At 44.8% G+C, this 20,082-nt stretch overlaps 1 protein-coding gene across 1 annotated transcript in view; it reads left to right on the top strand.

Annotated features, from left to right (window-relative positions):
- The window catches only part of ndrg3a (ndrg family member 3a), a 136,981-nt gene that overhangs the window by 92,474 nt on the left and 24,425 nt on the right, over window positions 1-20,082 (top strand). Inside the window, exons 4-7 of the mRNA XM_084316478.1 lie at window positions 14,468-14,573; window positions 17,814-17,934; window positions 18,288-18,350; window positions 18,452-18,512. Coding sequence (XP_084172604.1) covers window positions 14,468-14,573; window positions 17,814-17,934; window positions 18,288-18,350; window positions 18,452-18,512 — 351 coding nt within the window. The remainder of the gene's footprint in view (window positions 1-14,467; window positions 14,574-17,813; window positions 17,935-18,287; window positions 18,351-18,451; window positions 18,513-20,082) is intronic.

Here is a 20,082-nt window from a genome sequence, read left to right as displayed (position 1 = left end):
TGATTTAATTATACATCAAATGATTTATGTCAAGGATGAGGGACATCCACTAGTTGCAGAACTTGCAGTCACCTGATTTTTACAGACGATGGCACCATTGCTCTCATGAAGCAGCAGGTTAGAGGCAGAGTTTTTGGATTACTCCGGTTATAAAAAGAAGCAGTGAAGCTAGACCAGCACTCTCGGGTTCAAGAATTTAATGGCAGCCTGAAACAAACATGTTTCGGAATTACATATTCCTTCGTCAGTGTTATAGCTTGCACTGACGAAGGAATATGTAATTCCGAAACATGTTTGTTTCAGCCTGCCATTAAATTCTTGAACCTGAGAGTGCTAGTCTAGCTTCACTGCTTCTTTTTATATAATACTTAATGGGATTTCAGCACCCAGTGTCGAATCTTGAGAGCGCGGTCTAACTTGACATTAGATTACTCCGGTTGCAATGCCTCGCTTGAATGAAGTTAACTTTTCACCTGGATAACGTCAACATTCAGGGTGAATGTAATGTGAGAAATTGGGATAAAAAAAAAAAAAAAATTATCGGATCGGGAAAGATCGGTATCGGTAGATACTCAAAATCACATGATTCGGATGGGGAGCAAAAAATGTGATCGGGACATCCCTACTAAATATGCCTCGTTTTATAAATGTGCATTGATAACAGTGCTGTAATTAAATGTTCTAATAAATATGCATGATCAAGTTCAACAACGTGTGCTTTTATTTTGATATTCCTTAATTCCACGTTGAAATTACGCGATGCATTAAGTGTGGGGTCCCCAAAAAAAATCCTAAATAAAAGGGGGTCGCGGTTAGGGATGGGTACCGAATTCGGTACTTTTGAGGTACCGAACCGAAACACGTCGGACGTCGGTACTACAGAGTATCGAATCAAGTGAGAAACCGAAAAAAAATAAAATAAAAGAATCTTTTTTATTTTATTTTTATTTTTTTTAACTTTTTTATTTTCATGTCAACGTTCACACGCACAATATATGCTTACCTAGGATTTGACTTGATTCAACAACAAAGCAGTCGGAGCAATGACAAGCCGAAAACTGTCGAAATTGTAGTTATTTGAAGTTTGGATTTTTTTTTTACGACTGAGGTAGGTAAATTAAATTTCTTGAGACAAAAGTACAGAAAAAAGGTACCGTTGGGTACCGGTATCGATTCACGGGTACCGGTACCGGTTCAAATGTGAAAGGTACCCATCCCTAGTCGCGGTATGAACAAGTTTGAGAACCCCTGGCAATAGAACATAAAAAATATATTAAAAAAAATGTTTATTCTAATGTTGATTTAGAATTTGAATGTTTAAGTTTCAGTTTAAGTTTAAGTTTCTTTAATAGTTGTCATACAGAAGTACAGAATACTTTCATTCAAAATGCTTCTTACTGTTACGCTCCAGAGACTGTGCTAGACAAGATAGTATCAAATAACATAGTATAGCATGTAATTTAGAAGTAGAAAATGAGGTCAGTGTTCAGTATAGACATATGTACAATGTTCGATGCAGAATAGACGTAACTGAGTTACCATATAATATACAATACTATGCAGTGTACTAATGTACAATACTATATAGTGCAAAGCAGAAATGGGATGAGGTACAATTTAGGTACAATTTACAGTAAGGTGTACGAGTTGCAGTGCAATCCTTCATCAATAAATATAAAGTGTGGGGAGTGGGTGCTACAGTGTGTTTGTTTAAAGTGAGTGTGTGCGTGTGGATGTGTGTGCTATGTGCGTTTGATGGTTGTTGTTGTGTAGTGTTCATTGTTCGTTTAGCAGCCTGATGGCCTGGGGATAGAAGCTTCTTCTGAGTCTTTCTGTGCTCTCCTTGAGACTCCGGTATCGCTTGCCTGACCGCAGCAGTTCAAAGAGGCAGTTGTTCGGGTGACTGGAGTCTTTAATGATTCTCTTAGCCTTGCCCCTGCACCGTTTGTTGTAAATGTTCTGGAGGGTGGGGAGCCCCCCTCCAATTGTGCGTTCGGCTGAACGTGTCACTCTTTGTAGTCTGCTTCGGTCTTGTGCAGTGCTATTCCCAAACCAGGAGGTGATGTTGCCAGTCAGGATGCTCTCTATTGTAGATTCTTAAGGATCTTCTGACTGACTTGGAACTTCCTTAGGCGCCTGAGGAAGTAGAGGCGTTGTCGTGCCTTCTTCACAACACTGTCAATGTGTGTGGTCCATGTCAAGTCCTCGGATATGTAGGCTCCGAGGTACTTAAAGCTGTTGACTCTCTCAACCGGTGCCTCGTCGATGCTGAGGGGGCTGTAGTCCTTGACCCCCGACCTCCTGAAGTCCACAATCATCTCCTTTGTTTTGCTGACGTTCAGGGAGAGGCTGTTTTCCTGGCACCATCCCGCCAGGACCTTGACCTCTTCCAGGTAGGCCCTCTCGTCGTTGGCAGAGATCAGGCCCACCACCACTGTGTCGTCAGCAAATTTGATGATTGTATTGCTACTCCGCTGAGCCACACAGTCGTGTGTGTACAGGGAGTAGAGGAGGGGACTCAGAACACAGCCCTGGGGGGCCCCTATGTTGAGGGTGATGGATGAGGAGGTGCAGTTGCCTGCTCTCACCACCTGGGGTCAACATTATGAACGAAGCTTCAAACTATTCTGTACAACCCTAGAAATAGGATATGAACCTGGTTTATGGTAAGGGGTGTAGAGGTAGGGAATATAATATGAACACTGTTTAGGGTAAGGGGTGTAGAGATACGGAATAGGATATGAACCTGGTAAGGGGTGTAGGGGTAGGGAATAGGATATGAACCTGGTTTAGGGTAAGGGGTGTATGGGTAGGGAATAGGATATGAACCTGGTTTAGGGTAAGGGGGGTAGGGAATAGTAGGGAATAGTAGGGAACCTAGGAAATGGTTAATGTGAGCTCCAGGTATTGACAATGCCGATGCTACATATCCTACCGCATGGCCCCTAATGGCCGCCACAACCCAGCATGTAGATAGACAGTGGGAGCCGGCGTATCACCAGGGTTATCAAGTGTAGATGGACAGTGAGAGCAGCATATCACCAAGGTTATCAAGTGTAGATGGACAGTGAGAGCAGCATATCACCAAGGTTATCAAGTGTAGATGGACAGTGAGAGCAGCATATCACCAAGGTTATCAAGTGTAGATGGACAGTGAGAGCAGCATATCACCAAGGTTATCAAGTGTAGATGGACAGTGAGAGCAGCATATCACCAAGGTTATCAAGTGTAGATAGATTAGGCAGTGAGAGCCAGCATATCACCAAGGTTATCAAGTGTAGATAGACGGTGAGAGCAGCATATCACCAAGGTTATCAAGTGTAGATAGATTAGGCAGTGAGAGCAGCATATCACCAAGGTTATCAAGTGTAGATAGATAGACAGTGAGAGCCAGCATAGATATCACCAAGGTTATCAAGTGTAGATAGATAGACAGTGAGAGCCAGCACATCACCAAGGTTATCAAGTGGGCACCTCCCTTCACTGGTGTTTTGTCAAGTTAGGCCCATGACACCTCTGGAAGCCTCAGCGATTAATTCCAGTGTCCCAGAACCCCCAAATGTAGCTTATATTATGTGAATCTTGCAATGCATTGAAATGAATCGTCACTGATACATCCCTCAACTGATATGGCATTAGACATCACAACCTACACACTGCTGAATGGACATTACACACCACAAACTACACACTGCTGAATGGACATCACACATCACAAACTACACACTGCTGAATGGACATTACACACCACAAACTACACACTGCTGAATGGACATCACACCTCACAAACTACACACTGCTGGATGGACATTATTACACACCACAAACTACACACTGCTGAATGGACATCACACCTCACAAACTACACACTGCTGGATGGACATTACACACCACAAACTACACACTGCTGAATGGACATTACACATCACAAACTACACACTGCTGAATGGATATTACACACCACAAACTACACACTGCTGAATGGACATTACACACTACAAACTACACACTGCTCAATGAACATTACACACAAACTACACACTGCTGAATGGACATCACACCTCACAAACTACACACTGCTGGATGGACATTATTACACACCACAAACTACACACTGCTGAATGGACATTACACATCACAAACTACACACTGCTGAATGGATATTACACACCACAAACTACACACTGCTGAATGGACATTACACACCACAAACTACACACTGCTGAATGGACATCACACCTCACAAACTACACACTGCTGGATGGACATTATTACACATCACAAACTACACACTTCTGAATGGACATTACACATCACAAACTAGTAACTACACACTTCTGAATGAACATTACACACCACAAACTACACACTGCTGAATGGACATTACACACCACAAACTACACACTTCTGAATGGACATTACACATCACAAACTACACACTGCTGAATGGACATTACCCATCACAAACTACACACTTCTGAATGGACATTACACATCACAAACTACACACTGCTGAATGGACATTACCCATCACAAACTACACACTGCTGAATGGACATTACCCATCACAAACTACACACTGCTGAATGGACATTACAAATAACAAACTCGTAACTACATACTGCTGAATGAATAGGCCTATTACATGTCAGAATTCTGATATTATATATGCATCAAATACATTTTCAACCACAGTTCAATTTGATAAGTGAAATTGATTTGATAAATGTGCCAGGCCTAGTTTGCATTATTATGTTTTCATGAATTGATCAAAATAGATAAGCATGTTCATTTGGAATAATTCAGATGATCAGTCTTGATGCAGTTATATTTCCACACGTCTATGTGTTGCAGTGCCGGTGTGCATGAGTCACTGGCTCCCACTAGGGGGCGGTAGCGTAGAGACGCGCAGCGCCTGTTCACCGCCTACAGTGTGAAGCTACTGCAGAGGTCAGGCGGAGCTCACGGCAAGCTAACCAATGGAGCGCTACCACCCTGCCGATTCTGCACCTTCCGCGCGCTTCCCATTGGCTCCGCTGAGCCGACGAGGCGGGGCACCGTGGACCCAGTCACCCCCCTCCCCCCCTTCCTTGCAGCCAGGCAGGCAGCCAGGCAGGCAGGCAGGCGGTCTGCATCGCCGGTCCTCTTGCTGCAGATGACGTAGTAGACAAGAGGACACCTAGAAGGGATTGAGAGATCAATAAACTATACGACGAGTCAATTGACACAGAGACGGACAGCTGAGCGAGGAGGACAATGCATTTCTCTCACATTATGCTCCACCGTTGGAGGTCACTGATTCGCACACTTGAGAATTGACATAATAGCTTGTGATATCATCTGCACACTTTCATGACTGCTCTCACTGTGTCGTGCACTCTGGTAATACTATTTATAGCTTATTCCAGGGGTGGGGGGTCTCAGGATATCTTCTCAAGGTCGTTATGTCAATACCAAAAGTCTTGATGTAGATTCTCTTTCATGGTGAGAAAATTATTATTGTGGCCCTAAGATTATAATACTAAACTAGATCTTCACGCCGTAGAAGCAGTCACGCTATAACATGTGGCTATGGGTGAAGATTTCAGTTAATTGTCTGTAAAAGGGAGGCCAGTCGTTTCACTATGACGATCGTTGCGTATAACAAGCTCATTCAAATTCACACGCATCCCCTGCGAACCAGCAAGTGTGTGTGTGTGTGTGTGTGTGTGTGGACTTCATCGGCAAATCAACTTATGGGAAAATCACGCCCCGTCGGTGGCCATTTTGCTGATGCACAACACAATCGGCCCAGGGTCAGCAGTCAAAGTCGGCACCCTCTCTCTGTCCCAGCATCACTCTGTCAGTCTCCCCGCGTGACGTCACGCTCCTCTGCTTCCTTCAGCCGGCTACAAGTGTGCCTGCTCCCCCTTCCTCTTCCACCCCATCCCTCTCCCTCTCCTCCATTCCTCTCAAGGCCCGCCCCCCTCTCTACCCACCTGACCCTCCGCGATCCAATTAGAAGCGGACCCATGCGGACGCACTGTGCTTACCAAGCGCAAACTGCAGTCTCACTCTCCCTCCCTTCTCGTCTCTCTCTTTCTCCCTCTCTCTCTCTCCGCCTCCCTCTCTCTTCCTCTGCATCTTATCTATCCACACGCCGCCCCCTTGTTTTCATTCAGATTATTCACCCGTCCTCTCTCTCTCTCTCTCTCCTGTGTGTCTCTCTGCCTCCCTCCTCCCTCTCCTCACTGCGCTAGCCTGCTGCTGTGGCATCATTCTGCTGCTGTCAGAAAGGTGTAGCTGCTCCGCGCTCCTCTGCCTCCCTTCTCTCTCTCTGTCCTTCGCTCTCTCCCTCTGCCTCGTGCATCTCTCCATCTCTCTCTCTCACCTCCCTCTTCAAAGCTAGCACACACACTCACACTGACATAACACACACACACACACGCGCGCTCTATCTCCCTCTCCTCTACCTGCGTGGGAAGCATGTCTGCCGTCTTGGACCTGGACCAGATTGCGTGTACTGGGAACGGCTCGGTGAGTGGTGGGCTCCATCTCTCTCTCTCCCTGGCACACTTCACCCGGCTCTGCGGCTTCACCGGGTTGAGAGCGGCCGGCTCTTTAGTGCTTCCCGGCTACGCCTGCACGGCCGCTCAGCGACGCGGCTAAGAGGCAGGGCTGTTTCCCTTGGGTGGTGGGGGGGGGGGGGGGGGGGGGGGCTTGGAACATTAGTGTTGGGTAGCGGACATCGGCAGGATTTTGATGTTGTTTTGTGTGGGTTGTATGTGTGCGTGATATTGTTGTGTGTGTGGTCAACATAACCTGAATATAGAGCGAGGACGCAGTGGTGCATTTTAATGTGATGACATGAAAAATGCATATCTGTTCAAGTGAATCTCGGAGGACCAGAGTGTGTGTGTGTGTGTGTGCGCCTGTCTGCAAGTGCAATCTGCTGGTGCGCATGTATGTGTGTGTGTGTGTGCGCATACATGCCCAGGTGTTTGTGTGTGTGTGTATGCGCATCATCCATGTGTGTGTGTGTGTGTCCGTGTGTGTGTGTATCTGCACCCACACCAGTGTACATGCATATATTCATGTGTACGTACTGTGTCTTTCTGCCTGTGTACATGTGTGGGGCTCCAGTGCAGACTGTAATCTTCCAGTGAGCGTCTCCGGGGCGGCAACACAGAATCACTCATGACATGGCCTTGTCCCCAGAGCACGGAGCACTAAATCTGCTACGAGGTCAACCCCCCCCCCCCAACCCCATATATACACACCCCACACATAAACACTGTAGCAACAGCATAGCCCCCCCCCCCCAACACACACACACACACACACACACACAGCAACAACACTTCTCCTGCTACATCAGTAATTTGCCTAATACACTTAGTCTTGTCTCAGGTTATGATCACCACTTCAATGACAGATATTCATATATCATGTGTGTGCGCGTGCCTGCCTGCACACACCCCTGTGTATATTGTCTGTGTGTGTGTGTGCTGTGCACAAGCGTGTGTGTGTGTGTGTGTACACCGTTACTCATTTGTGAGCTGCAGGCTGCTGGCATTTCTGCCCAGTAATGCTGCCTCGAAGGTGATTGATGCTGTTCGTGAAACAGATGGGGGAGGGACGACGACGACACACGGCTCCCACTGTTCCTCCAAGTCACACACACCCAACATTTACATACCCCCCCCCCCCCCCACACACACACACACACACACTCATATGATACTAATAGACTAAAGATTCACAATTAACAGTGAATTTCTATCTGAAAGGGAGAATTGATATGTTGAATTCAAGATGATGTTGAAATTGGCATTCTTCAATTTCGCCCCTAAATATATATCCCTCACGCCCCCATCGGCCCTTCCCTTCCCTTCCCTTAAACCGTTCCCCAGCCTGTGAGCTCTAGTCCCTCCGCCCGGCCCCACCCAGATAACTCCCCATCCTCCGCTCCAGGTAAATGACTCAGCCACCCTCTCCTTGGAGCGCAAGTCCCTGCGTCTGTGTTCCAGCGTCTTCCAGGCGTGCATGCAGGCCTTGCATCCCTCTTTCTCTCCCATCTCTCTTTCTCTACCATCTCTCCCTCTTTCTCTCACATTATCTCCCATCTCTCATTCTCTCTGTAGCACTCTCCCTCTTTCTCTCCCATCTCTCCCTCTTTCTCCCATCTCTTTCTCTACCCTCTCCCTCTTTCTCTCCCCTCTCATTCTCTCTGTAGCACTCTCCCTCTTTCTCTCCCATCTCTCTCATTCTCTCCCATATCTCACATTTTCTCCCATCTCTTTCTCTTCTATCTCTCATTCTCTTCTATCTCTCACATTCTCCCATCTTTATCTCTGTAGCACTCCCTCTTTCTCTCCCCTATTCTCCCTCATTCTCTCTAATCTCTCTTTCTCTCCCATCTCTCTCATTATCTCCCATCTCTCTCTCATTCTCTCCTGTCTCTCATTCTCTCTGTAGCCCTCTCTCTTTCTCTCCCGTCTCTCTCTCTCTCATTATCTCCCATCTCTCTCTCATTATCTCCCATCTCTCTCATTCTCTCTGTAGCCCTCTCTTTCTCTCCCATGATCTCTCTTTCTCGCCCGTCTCTCTCTTTCTCTCCCATCTCTTTCTCTCCCGTCTCTCGCTTTCTCTCCTGTCTCTTTCTCTTCTTTCTCTCCTGTCTCTCTTTCTCTCCTGTCTCTCTTTCTCTCCCGTCTCTCTTTCTCTCCTGTCTCTTTCTCTCCCGTCTCTCTTTCTCTCCCGTCTCTCTTTTTCTCCCGTCTCTCTTTCTCTCTCGTCTCTCTTTTTCTCCCGTCTCTCGTCTCTTTCTCTCCTGTCTCTCTCTTTCTCTCCCGTCTCTTTCTCTCCCGTCTCTCTCTTTCTCTCCCGTCTCTCTCTTTCTTTCCCGTCTCTCTCTTTCTCTCCCGTCTCTCTCTTTCTCTCCCATCTCTGTAGCTCTCTCTCTTTCTCTCCCGTCTCTCTTTCTCTCCCGTCTCTTTCTCTCACGTCTCTCTCTTTCTCTCATCTCTGTAGCTCTCTATCTTTCTCCTCCGTCTCTCTCGTTCTCTCCCGTCTCTCTCTCTCCTGCCCCGCCCCAAGTCTGCTCGTCTGTGATGGTGCTCCGTGTGGAGATGAAACAGAGTGAGCAAAGCTCTATACAGGCTATAGAGACGCCAGGAGCAGGGAGGCTCAGACTGAGGCCTTTTTTCTCCATCTCTCTCTCTTCTCCATCTCTCTCTCCTTTCTCTCTTATCCATCTCTCTTCTCCATCTCTCTTCTCCATCTCTCTTTCTCTCATCCATCTGGCTCTCTTCTCCATCTCTCTCTTCTCCATCTCTCTCTTTCTCTCTTATCCATCTCTCTCTCGCTCTATTTCTCTCTTTGCCATCTCTCTCTTCTCCATCTCTCTCCTCTCTTCTCCATCTCTTTCTCTCCTCCATCTCTTTCTTCTCTATCTCTATTTCTCTTCTCCATCTCTATTTCTCTCTTCTCCATCTCTCTCCTCTCTCTCTCTCCCTCTCTCCTCTCATCATGATTACACATTTAAAGTAAGAGAAACGCATCCTCTTTGCTCTAATAGTAATACACACCCCTGTATTCATCATCCAGCGCCCCTCTCGTTGCCCCCCCTCTCTCTCCTCTCTGCCCCCCCCCCTCTCTCTTTCTGTCTCTACAGCCATCTTATCTGTTTCCCCGTCACCCTCCAGCTATCAAGTCAATATTTCTTTTTAATTTCCTGACTGCACACACACACACGCATTTGTAGGTGCACTCTGTATTAAATTCGTACAGGTTTTTTTTGCCCGTGTCTCTGACTAAATGTTGAGTTTCCTCTCCCCTGGTCGTCCTTGAATCTGTCCTTGGTGCCTAAAAGTCTTATTAAGCTCAGCAGCGAGCAGAAGGAGGGAGCGTCTGCTCAGCACCAGAACAGCCTCATCAAAGCACCGCGCGGCAGTTTCTTTATGGAACAAAAAGGCCATGAATAAGCAGAGTTTTATCATTGAGAGAAATCCTTTCTTCTGTGCTCATTCTGTACCTGGAAGAGGAGGATACAGTAACTAACAACACCCCACCTCTGGCACAGTGTGGGTTTCCCTCAATCTGGGTCTGTTGTCACTCAGCTTTTTGTGTTTCGAGGCAAATCATGAGCTAATCTCCCTCCAGGAACCCTTTCAAATGAAGACGAGCCACTCTGGTGCTCTTAAGGTCCAGCATTTTACTCTAATATAATGTTATAAGGATGAGCATTTTTACATTCTACTTTACTGTGATACTATAAGAATCAACATTTCATTCTACTTCACTAGGATGCTATAAGGATGAACATTTCATTCTACTTTACTATGATGCTATAAGAATCAACATTTCATTCTACTTCACTAGGATGCTATAAGGATGAACATTTCTACATTCTACTTTACTAGGATGCTATAAGGATGAACATTTCATTCTACTTTACTATGATAATATAAGGATGAACATTTCATTCTACTTTACTATGATGCTATAAGGATGAACATTTCATTCTACTTTACTATGATGCTATAAGGATGAACATTTCATTCTACTTTACTATGATAATATAAGGATGAACATTTCATTCTACTTTACTATGATGCTATAAGGATGAACATTTCTACATTCTACTTTACTAGGATGCTATAAGGATGAACATCTATACATTCTACTTTACTATGATACTATAAGAATCAACATTTCATTCTACTTCACTAGGATGCTATAAGGATGAACATCTATACATTCTACTTTACTATGATACTATAAGAATCAACATTTCATTCTACTTCACTAGGATGCTATAAGGATGAACATTTCTAATGGGCGGCTAGGTGGTGTAGTGGGCAAGGCACTCGCCACCAGTGTGGAGACGCTAGGATTCGCGTGTTCGAATCCAGCTCTCCACATTGTTTTCAGTTTAGCTGGTCGTCCGCAGTAATACACATTGGCCGTATTACGGGGAGGGAAAACTGAAGGGTGGGGATCGAACGTTGTGAACAAGCGACTCCTACAAGTCGGTTGGTGCGCCTGCGCAGTAGAATCAGGAAGTGTCGGGGGCAGCGTGAGCCTCCCACGCGTTACTCCTCGACACTGAGAGATCGAGCTGCGCAGGTGAAAAGATGCGACTGCTGTTACCTCAAGTACCGGAGGGGACTTGTGCTATGTATGACTTAGTCCACATTGCAGCCGGCTTGTGGGAGGCAAGAAACAGCGTTCGTGACAGGGGAGGGTTGAATTGGATGATACGAAATTGGGATGGGAGAAAATATAGAAAAATGGGAGAAAAAGTGGATCAAAAAAAAAGGATGAACATTTCTACATTCTACTTTACTAGGATGCTATAAGGATGAACATTTCATTCTACTTTACTATGATAATATAAGGATGAACATTTCATTCTACTTTACTATGATGCTATAAGGATGAACATTTCATTCTACTTTACTATGATGCTATAAGGATGAACATTTCATTCTACTTTACTATGATAATATAAGGATGAACATTTCATTCTACTTTACTATGATGCTATAAGGATGAACATTTCATTCTACTTTACTATGATGCTATAAGGATGAACATTTCATTCTACTTTACTATGATAATATAAGGATGAACATTTCATTCTACTTTACTATGATGCTATAAGGATGAACATTTCATTCTACTTTACTATGATGCTATAAGGATGAACATTTCATTCTACTTTACTAGGATGCTATAAGGATGAGCTGTTATACATTTTACTTTACTATGATGATACTATGAGGTCAACCGTTCTTTTGACAAGATATATTACTAATGATACTATATATATATGGATATATCACTATGGCCTATTAAGTTTGCGGGCAGAAACACTACAGTCCTGAGTCCTTGAGGATTAGCGTAACGTCCGCCTCTCGGGAGCCGGTGACACACATCCATCAAGTGAAGCGTCTCAAACGGTGAAAACGGGGCCGCTCTAGGAGCCGCTCTAGGAGCCGCTCTGTCCTCTCTCTCAGCCACAACCCGCATGTCTCGTCTGCCGTACCTGGATGTCTGTGTTATTGATTGATGGCGAGTGGGTCCTGAGAGCAGGCAGAGCGCTTCTGTGCCACTCCCTCACATTGCTACACACACGCAGTCACGCACACACGTACACACTTGCACCTGCATGCGCGCCGCGCGCTGCCATGCACGTGCACAAATGCACAGAGACGCGGCCTCAAGTCCACACTCGCTCTCGCGTGCACACAAATGTCCTCTCGCTTCCTCACACACCCTTGTGGGCACTGGGCAGCCATGCCGACCTTGGTGGTTCTCTGTGTGTCTGTGTGCACGTGTGTGTCTGTGTGTGCGTGACGTCAAAAGATGCTGCGAGTCCGGAACGCTGCAGAAGTGACCTGGAACTTTGGCAGTGGGCCAGAGGATGACTGGCGGTTGTCGTCGTCGTCGTCGTACGTCGCATCACCTCCTGAATGCTTTTCCTGCCACATTTTCGCCGTGTCATCCTTTTTAAAGCAATTTATCCCATTTACCTGAACTATGTAGCCGGTGTCTCCCCCGTAGGCTTGTTGTTTGAACGCCGACCGGTTTCGTTTGATACAAATACCCGTGGCTTGTGATTTGGAGCTACACAGAGAACGGCTATTTTAAAGAGGGAGACTGAAGGCACGGTTCCTTTTGGGGCGGGGGGGGGGGGGGGGGGGGGGTTGAAGGGATCTGCATTCAGAAGGGGTCCATGACTCAGGGATTTTTGCGCAGTCATACTTAGGGGGAGAGAGAGAGCGCTGGGTTCATGGGCGCCGTCCGATGAAAAGACTCGACATTCCCCAGACTCCCCATTCAGGCCTTTGTCTGTCCTGAACCGCAGAGGCACTGTGGACGAGACCAGGGGTGCAGAATCTCTACCCTAAATTAGTTATTTAAGGAAATAACCCCAAGTACAGGAATCTGTATTTCAATAACTAAAGAGTTTGTGTATATTTTGAGGTAAATTGCACTTCCTTCAAGGAACACGCCAACATTATGGGTAATGTGCTCATCGTCTTCTCCAGAGTCTGACCAGAAGACTGATGCCAATTTCCCCTCTGTGTCCAGTAGAATGCTATCTGGCTGCAAGCTAGCCTAGCTTAGCACAAATGAATGGAAGCAGATACCGACCACTAGCCTAGCTGTTGGGGGGGGGGGGAGGAGAAACACCTAGTTTTAATAAACTAGGCTAATGGTTCGTATCTGCTTTCATTCATTTGTGCTAAGCTTCCACCCAAGGTGGAAACGGGGTAGAAAGGAACCCAACCTTGAGCGTGACATAAGAGCAAATTGGCCGCCATGTGAATATGCTCAATCTTATGGCATTTGCCTCTCCCTATATCTGATGAGTGTTGTATTCTAACAGATGAATGGTTATCCACAGGCCTGTCTGTTGTATTCTAACATATGAATGGTTATCCACAGGCCTGTATCTGATGAGTGTTGTATTCTAAGTAACATATGAATGGTTATCCACAGTCTGTTGCATAAAGGAGTAGTCTTTGCTATGTCTATTTGTAAAGGCTTGTAAACTCAAAGCTTTCATTCCAAAACCCAGTGTTTACTGCTTGACATATTAAATATATATATATATATATATATTATATTAGTGCTGTCAATAGATTTAAAAAAATAAATACTATTAATCTCACAATTTTCTGTAATTAATCTAGATTAAAAATAGCATTTTTCTACTTAAGACTGAAGCTTGTAACAGATATTTACTTGAGTAAAATCATGGAATTAATGTCAAATCAACACAAAGAAAGTATATTTAGATTCAAAGACTATTTTAATAGCTTTCTTTGAATACAGTTTCTCTCCTGTGAAATACAAATCTTCAACAAAACCATCAACATTGACTCAGCTAGACCTCTTTCTTATATCCGCGGCGCTAACAGAAATAAAAACAACCCAGGCCTATTACCGTAGATTGGCTTAGAGGACGATAATGTCTTGTATGAACTACCAGTAATATAAATCATATTAACAACAAAAATATGTTCCATCTTCATGTCGGATGTTTTTCAAAAAGGTGCATGAGTCAATGCAAAAAATGAACAAGCTAATATACTGCTGAAAGTTCAGAACGTTGAAGATGTTTCACTCCATAGATTACTCTAGATTAATTTATTTTAATGCTTTAAATAATTTTAATGAATCTCAAGTTAAAGCATTAACTTTGACAGCCCTAATATATATATATATATATTGTACTGTATCATTAAATGTGTTAATGTTTTGGTGCTACTAATGACTAAGATGTTTAGTTAACCGGTAGTTTGAATAATTATACATATTTAAATGCCTGAGAATTTTCACAGGAGTAGTAGCTAGTAGTAGTCATGAGAGCAGTTGTCAAAACTCGTATCCAGTTGTGACAGAAATTAAACCATACTTGTGATTGGTTTATCACCTTGTTGACCTGTGGACCCTCTTCTGTGATTGGCTGCAGGAGCATGACATCGAGACTCCCCATGGCGTTCTCCATGTGACCATGAGGGGCGTTCCCAAGGGCAACCGACCCGTCATCCTGACCTATCATGACATCGGCCTCAACCGTGAGTCATCCACACTCCCAACATGCACCTGTCAGCGTTCACTTTGATCAACACTCCCAACATGCACCTGTCAGCGTTCACTCTCATCAACACTCCCAACATGCACCTGTCAACGGTCACTTTGATCAACACTCCCAACATGTACCTGTCAACGTTCACTTTGATCAACACTCCCAACATGCACCTGTCAACGTTCACTTTGATCAACACTCCTAACATGCACCTGTCAACGTTCACTCTCATCAACACTCCTAACATGCACCTGTGAACGTTCACTCTCATCAACACTCCTAACATGCACCTGTGAACGTTCACTCATCAACACTCCTAACATGCACCTGTGAACGTTCACTCTCATCAACACTCCTAACATGCACCTGTGAACGTTCACTCTCATCAACACTCCTAACATGCACCTGTCAACGTTCACTTTGATCAACACTCCCAACATGCACCTGTCAACGTTCACTTTCATCAACACTCCTAACATGCACCTGTCAACGTTCACTTTTACCTTCAGTCTTGACATGATCATGTTAGCCTCACTCTAAGCAGTCCCTCCTGGAAATTATGATTTTTGTACCGACTTTTCTCAAAACTTTGCAAACTACTAAGGAGTCGGTCGCATTCAACCAGCACCTACTAACAGGTCTGACCCTTTAGCTCAGCTGTTAGTGCCACCGCCTGTGGATCCTACTGTATGGTCCCAGGTTCAAATCCACTCGGTTACATTATTTTGATATTGAAATCATGATTATTAAACACAATTAAATGGTGCATTTACAGTGCATCCGGAAAGTATTCATACCCCTTCACTTTTTCCACATTTTGTTATGTTACAGCCTTATTCCAAAATGGATTAAATAAATCTTTTTCCTCAAACTTCTACACACAATACCCCATAATGACAAAATGAAAAAAGATTTTTAGAATTTTTTGCAAATGTATTAAAAATAAAAATGTTGGTAATATCACATGTACATAAGTATTCACACCCTTTGCTATGACACTCAAAATTGAGCTCAGCTCCATCCTGTTTCCTCTGATCATCCTTGATGTTTCTACAACGTGATTGGAGTCCACCTGTGGTAAATTCAATTGATTGGGCATGATTTGTAAAGGCACACAACCCGTCTATATAAAGTCCCACAGTTGACAGTGCATGTCTGAGCACAAACAAAGCCATGAAGTCCAAGGAATTGTCTGTAGACCTCCGAGACAGGATTGTATCGAGGCACAGATCTGGGGAAGGGTAAAAAAAAATGGCTGCAGCATTGAAGGTGCCAACGAGCGCAGTCGTCTCCATAATTCGCAAATGGAAGAAGTTTGGAACCACGAGGACTCTTCCTAGAGCTGGCCGCCCGGCCAAACTGAGCCATCGGGGAAGAAGGGCCTTGGTCAGGGAGGTGACCAAGAACCCGATGGTCACTCTGACAGAGCTCCAGTGTTCCTCTGTGGAGATGGGAGAACCTTCCAGAAGGACAACCATCTCTGCAGCACTCCACCTCAGGCCTTTATGGTAGAGTGGCCAGACGGAAGCCACTCCTCAGTAAAAGGCACACGACAGCCTGCATGGAGTTTGCCAAAAGGCACCTAAAGGACTCTCAGACCATGAGAAACAAAATTGTCTGGTCTGATGAAACCAAGATTTAACACTTTGGCCCGAATGCCAAGCGCCATGTTTGGAGGAAATCAGGCACCGCTTATCACCTGGTCAATACCATCCCTACAGTGAAGCATGGTGGTGGCAGCATCATGCTGTGGGGATGTTTTTCAGTGGCAGGAACTGGGAGACTAGTCAGGATCAAGGGAAAGATGAATGCAGCAATGTACAGAGAGATCCTTGATGAAAACCTCTTCCAGAGTGCTCTGGACCTCAGACTGGGGCGATGGTTCACCTTCTAACAGGACAATGACTCTAAGCACACAGCCAGGATAACAAAGGAGTGGCTTCAGGACACGTCTGTGAATGTCCTCGAGTGTCCCAGCCAGAGCCCAGACTTGAACCCGATTGCACATCTCTGGAAAGATCTGAAAATGGCTGTGCACCGACGCTCCCCATCCAATCTGATGGAGCTTCAGACAATCTGCAAAGAAGAATGGGAGAAACTGCCCAAAAATAGGTGTGCCAAACTTGTAGCATCATACTCCATAAGACTTGAGGCTGTAATTGCTGCCAAAGGTGCTTCAACAAAGTATTGCGTAAAGGGTGTGAATACTTATGTACTTATCTGTTTATACTTTAACATTTTTTTATACATTTGCAAAAAATTCTAAAAAACCTTTTTCACTTTGTCATTATTGGGTATTGTGTGTAGAATTTTGATGGGGGGAAAATATTTAATCCATTTTGGAATAAGGCTGTAACATAACAAAATGTGGAAAAGGTGAAGGGGTATGAATACTTTCCGGATGCACTGTAAATAGCAGCTTTCTTCCAAAGTGCTTTACAATTTTGTTCCTCACATTCACCCATTCGCACACCGACAGCGGAGGCAACCATGCAAGGTGCCAGCCAGCTCATCGGGAGCAGTTAGGGGTTAAGTGTCTTGCTCAAGGACACTTGGACACACTGCCCGGGAGGAGCGGGAATTGAACTGAGAATCTCTGCATTACCAGACGACTGCTCTACATCCCGAGCCACTGTCGCCCCCATTATTCATTGATTTGATAACGATAATTAATATGGACAGTGACGATGACAAATTTGTTTTACTTCTTGACCAAAGACACCGCTGTGAAGGAAGGGTGTGCTGTGTTTACAACACAAGACAAAATGAGAGCCATGTGGCATAAGAATCGATTTATCTTGATTATTTTGTTTTCATGATCGTGGGAAGCCAAAATCATAATAGAAATTGAAACTCTATTAATAGCCCAGACCTATTCTGTGTTGCTCAGCTGCCCTACAAAGCCTGATTTGCTAGCATGCAACTAGCAGTGCCTGTTTACTGGAGGAGTTCTAAGGATATTGACAAGCTTTTTCACTGTTAACTATGTCATTGCAGAAACTCTTAACCCATTATGACTAGGGAAGAAAACTGGTTTGACTGAAATAAAAATAGAAAATGTCATGGTATCCCTTTTTGTTGGAGATTAGCGGACAAAAACGAATGACGTAAACACAGTGCACGGTTTGTTTTGAGGTTGCCGTTCGACCTTTAAGTTGTCTTATTGGCGTATTGTATCTTGGAGTTTAGATGAGGTGTTGACGGTGCTCTGTCCTGTTTGTTTGTTCAGACAAGTCCTGCTTCAACACCCTCTTCAACTACGAGGACATGCAGGAGATCACGCAGCACTTCGCCGTGGTCCACGTGGACGCACCCGGCCAGCAGGAGGGCGCCCCCCCCTTCCCCAGCGGGTAGGTCTCACGTCGGGTCGATCAAAAACGTTGATCTGTGGCCATGCTTATGTACCCTACTCCTCAAATCATCATTGCGCCCTGATCAAGCCACTGCGAATAATATTTTATATTTATTTATAAAATTATATTTATTAGAGAAGAGAGAAGAATCATTCAATTTCAATTCCAGGAAGTGGATTTTCTTCATTATTTTAATATACAATTGTGGCAAGAAGGTTGTCCTATATGTACGCTGTTCATAAATAACTGCGAATGAAAGGCTCTTATCGTCTGCAAATAAACAGACAATTTTTGTACATTTTGGATTGAAAGTGAACTGGTGAACTGAAATGTATTCTGTCCATCTCCAGCTACCAGTATCCCACCATGGATGAACTGGCTGAAATGCTGCCCTCAGTCATGACTCAGCTGAAGTGAGTAACAACCCCCCCCCCTCCCCATTGGCAATGATCAATAATAATCTACATAAACATGGTTCTCTCTGATCATGTGATAACCGGCGCTTCACCCACAGGGTCACCAGTATGATCGGCATCGGCGTGGGAGCAGGAGCCTACATCCTCACCCGGTTTGCAGTAAGTCAACATTCACTCCAGTGAGGCAGACATGACAGGATAATACAGAGAGTGAGACAGACATGACAGGATAATACAGAGAGTGAGACAGACATGACAGGATAATACAGAGAGTGAGACAGACATGACAGGATAATACAGAGAGTGAGACAGACATGACGGGATAATACAGAGAGTGAGACAGACATGACGGGATAATACAGAGAGTGAGACAGACATGACAGGATAATACAGAGAGTGAGACAGACATGACAGGATAATACAGAGAGTGAGACAGACATGACGGGGTAATACAGAGAGTGAGACAGACATGACAGGATAATACAGAGAGTGAGACAGACATGACGGGATAATACAGAGAGTGAGACAGACATGACAGGATAATACAGAGAGTGAGACGGACCTGACAGGATAATACAGAGAGTGAGACAGACATGACATGATCATACAGAGAGTGAGACGGACATGACGGGATAATACAGAGAGTGAGACGGACATGACGGGGTAATACAGAGAGTGAGACAGACATGACGGGATAATACAGAGAGTGAGACAGACATGACGGGATAATACAGAGAGTGAGACAGACATGCCAGGATAATACAGAGAGTGAGACAGACATGACGGGATAATACAGAGAGTGAGACGGACATGACGGGATAATACAGAGAGTGAGACAGACATGACGGGGTAATACAGAGAGTGAGACGGACATGACAGGATAATACAGAGAGTGAGACAGACATGACGGGATAATACAGAGAGTGAGGCAGACATGACAGGATAATACAGAGAGTGAGACGGACATGATGGGATAATACAGAGAGTGAGACGGACATGACGGGATAATACAGAGAGTGAGACAGACATGACGGGGTAATACAGAGAGTGAGACGGACATGACATGATAATACAGAGAGTGAGACAGACATGACGGGATAATACAGAGAGTGAGGCAGACATGACAGGATAATACAGAGAGTGAGACGGACATGATGGGATAATACAGAGAGTGAGACGGACATGACATGATAATACAGAGAGTGAGACGGACATGACGGGATAATACCGAGAGTGAGACAGACATGACAGGATAATACAGAGAGTGAGACGGACATGACAGGATAATACAGAGAGTGAGACGGACATGACAGGATAATACAGAGAGTGAGACATGCATGACGGGATAATACAGAGAGTGAGACAGACATGACGGGATAATACAGAGAGTGAGACGGACATGACGGGATAATACAGAGAGTGAGACGAACATGACATGATAATACAGAGAGTGAGACGGACATGACGGGATAATACAGAGAGTGAGACAGACATGACGGGATAATACAGAGAGTGAGACAGACATGACAGGATAATACAGAGAGTGAGACGGACATGACAGGGTAATACAGAGAGTGAGACAGACATGACGGGATAATACAGAGAGTGAGACGGACATGACAGGATAATACAGAGAGTGAGACAGACATGACGGGATAATACAGAGAGTGAGACAGACATGACAGGATAATACAGAGAGTGAGACAGACATGACGGGATAATACAGAGA

Source organism: Notolepis coatsorum, assembly GCF_963971535.1.
Source record: "Notolepis coatsorum genome assembly, chromosome: 6".
NCBI classification, from domain to species: domain Eukaryota; kingdom Metazoa; phylum Chordata; class Actinopteri; order Aulopiformes; family Paralepididae; genus Notolepis; species Notolepis coatsorum.
Note: the sequence above shows the minus strand (reverse complement) of the source record. Positions and strands in the feature narration are given on the sequence as shown.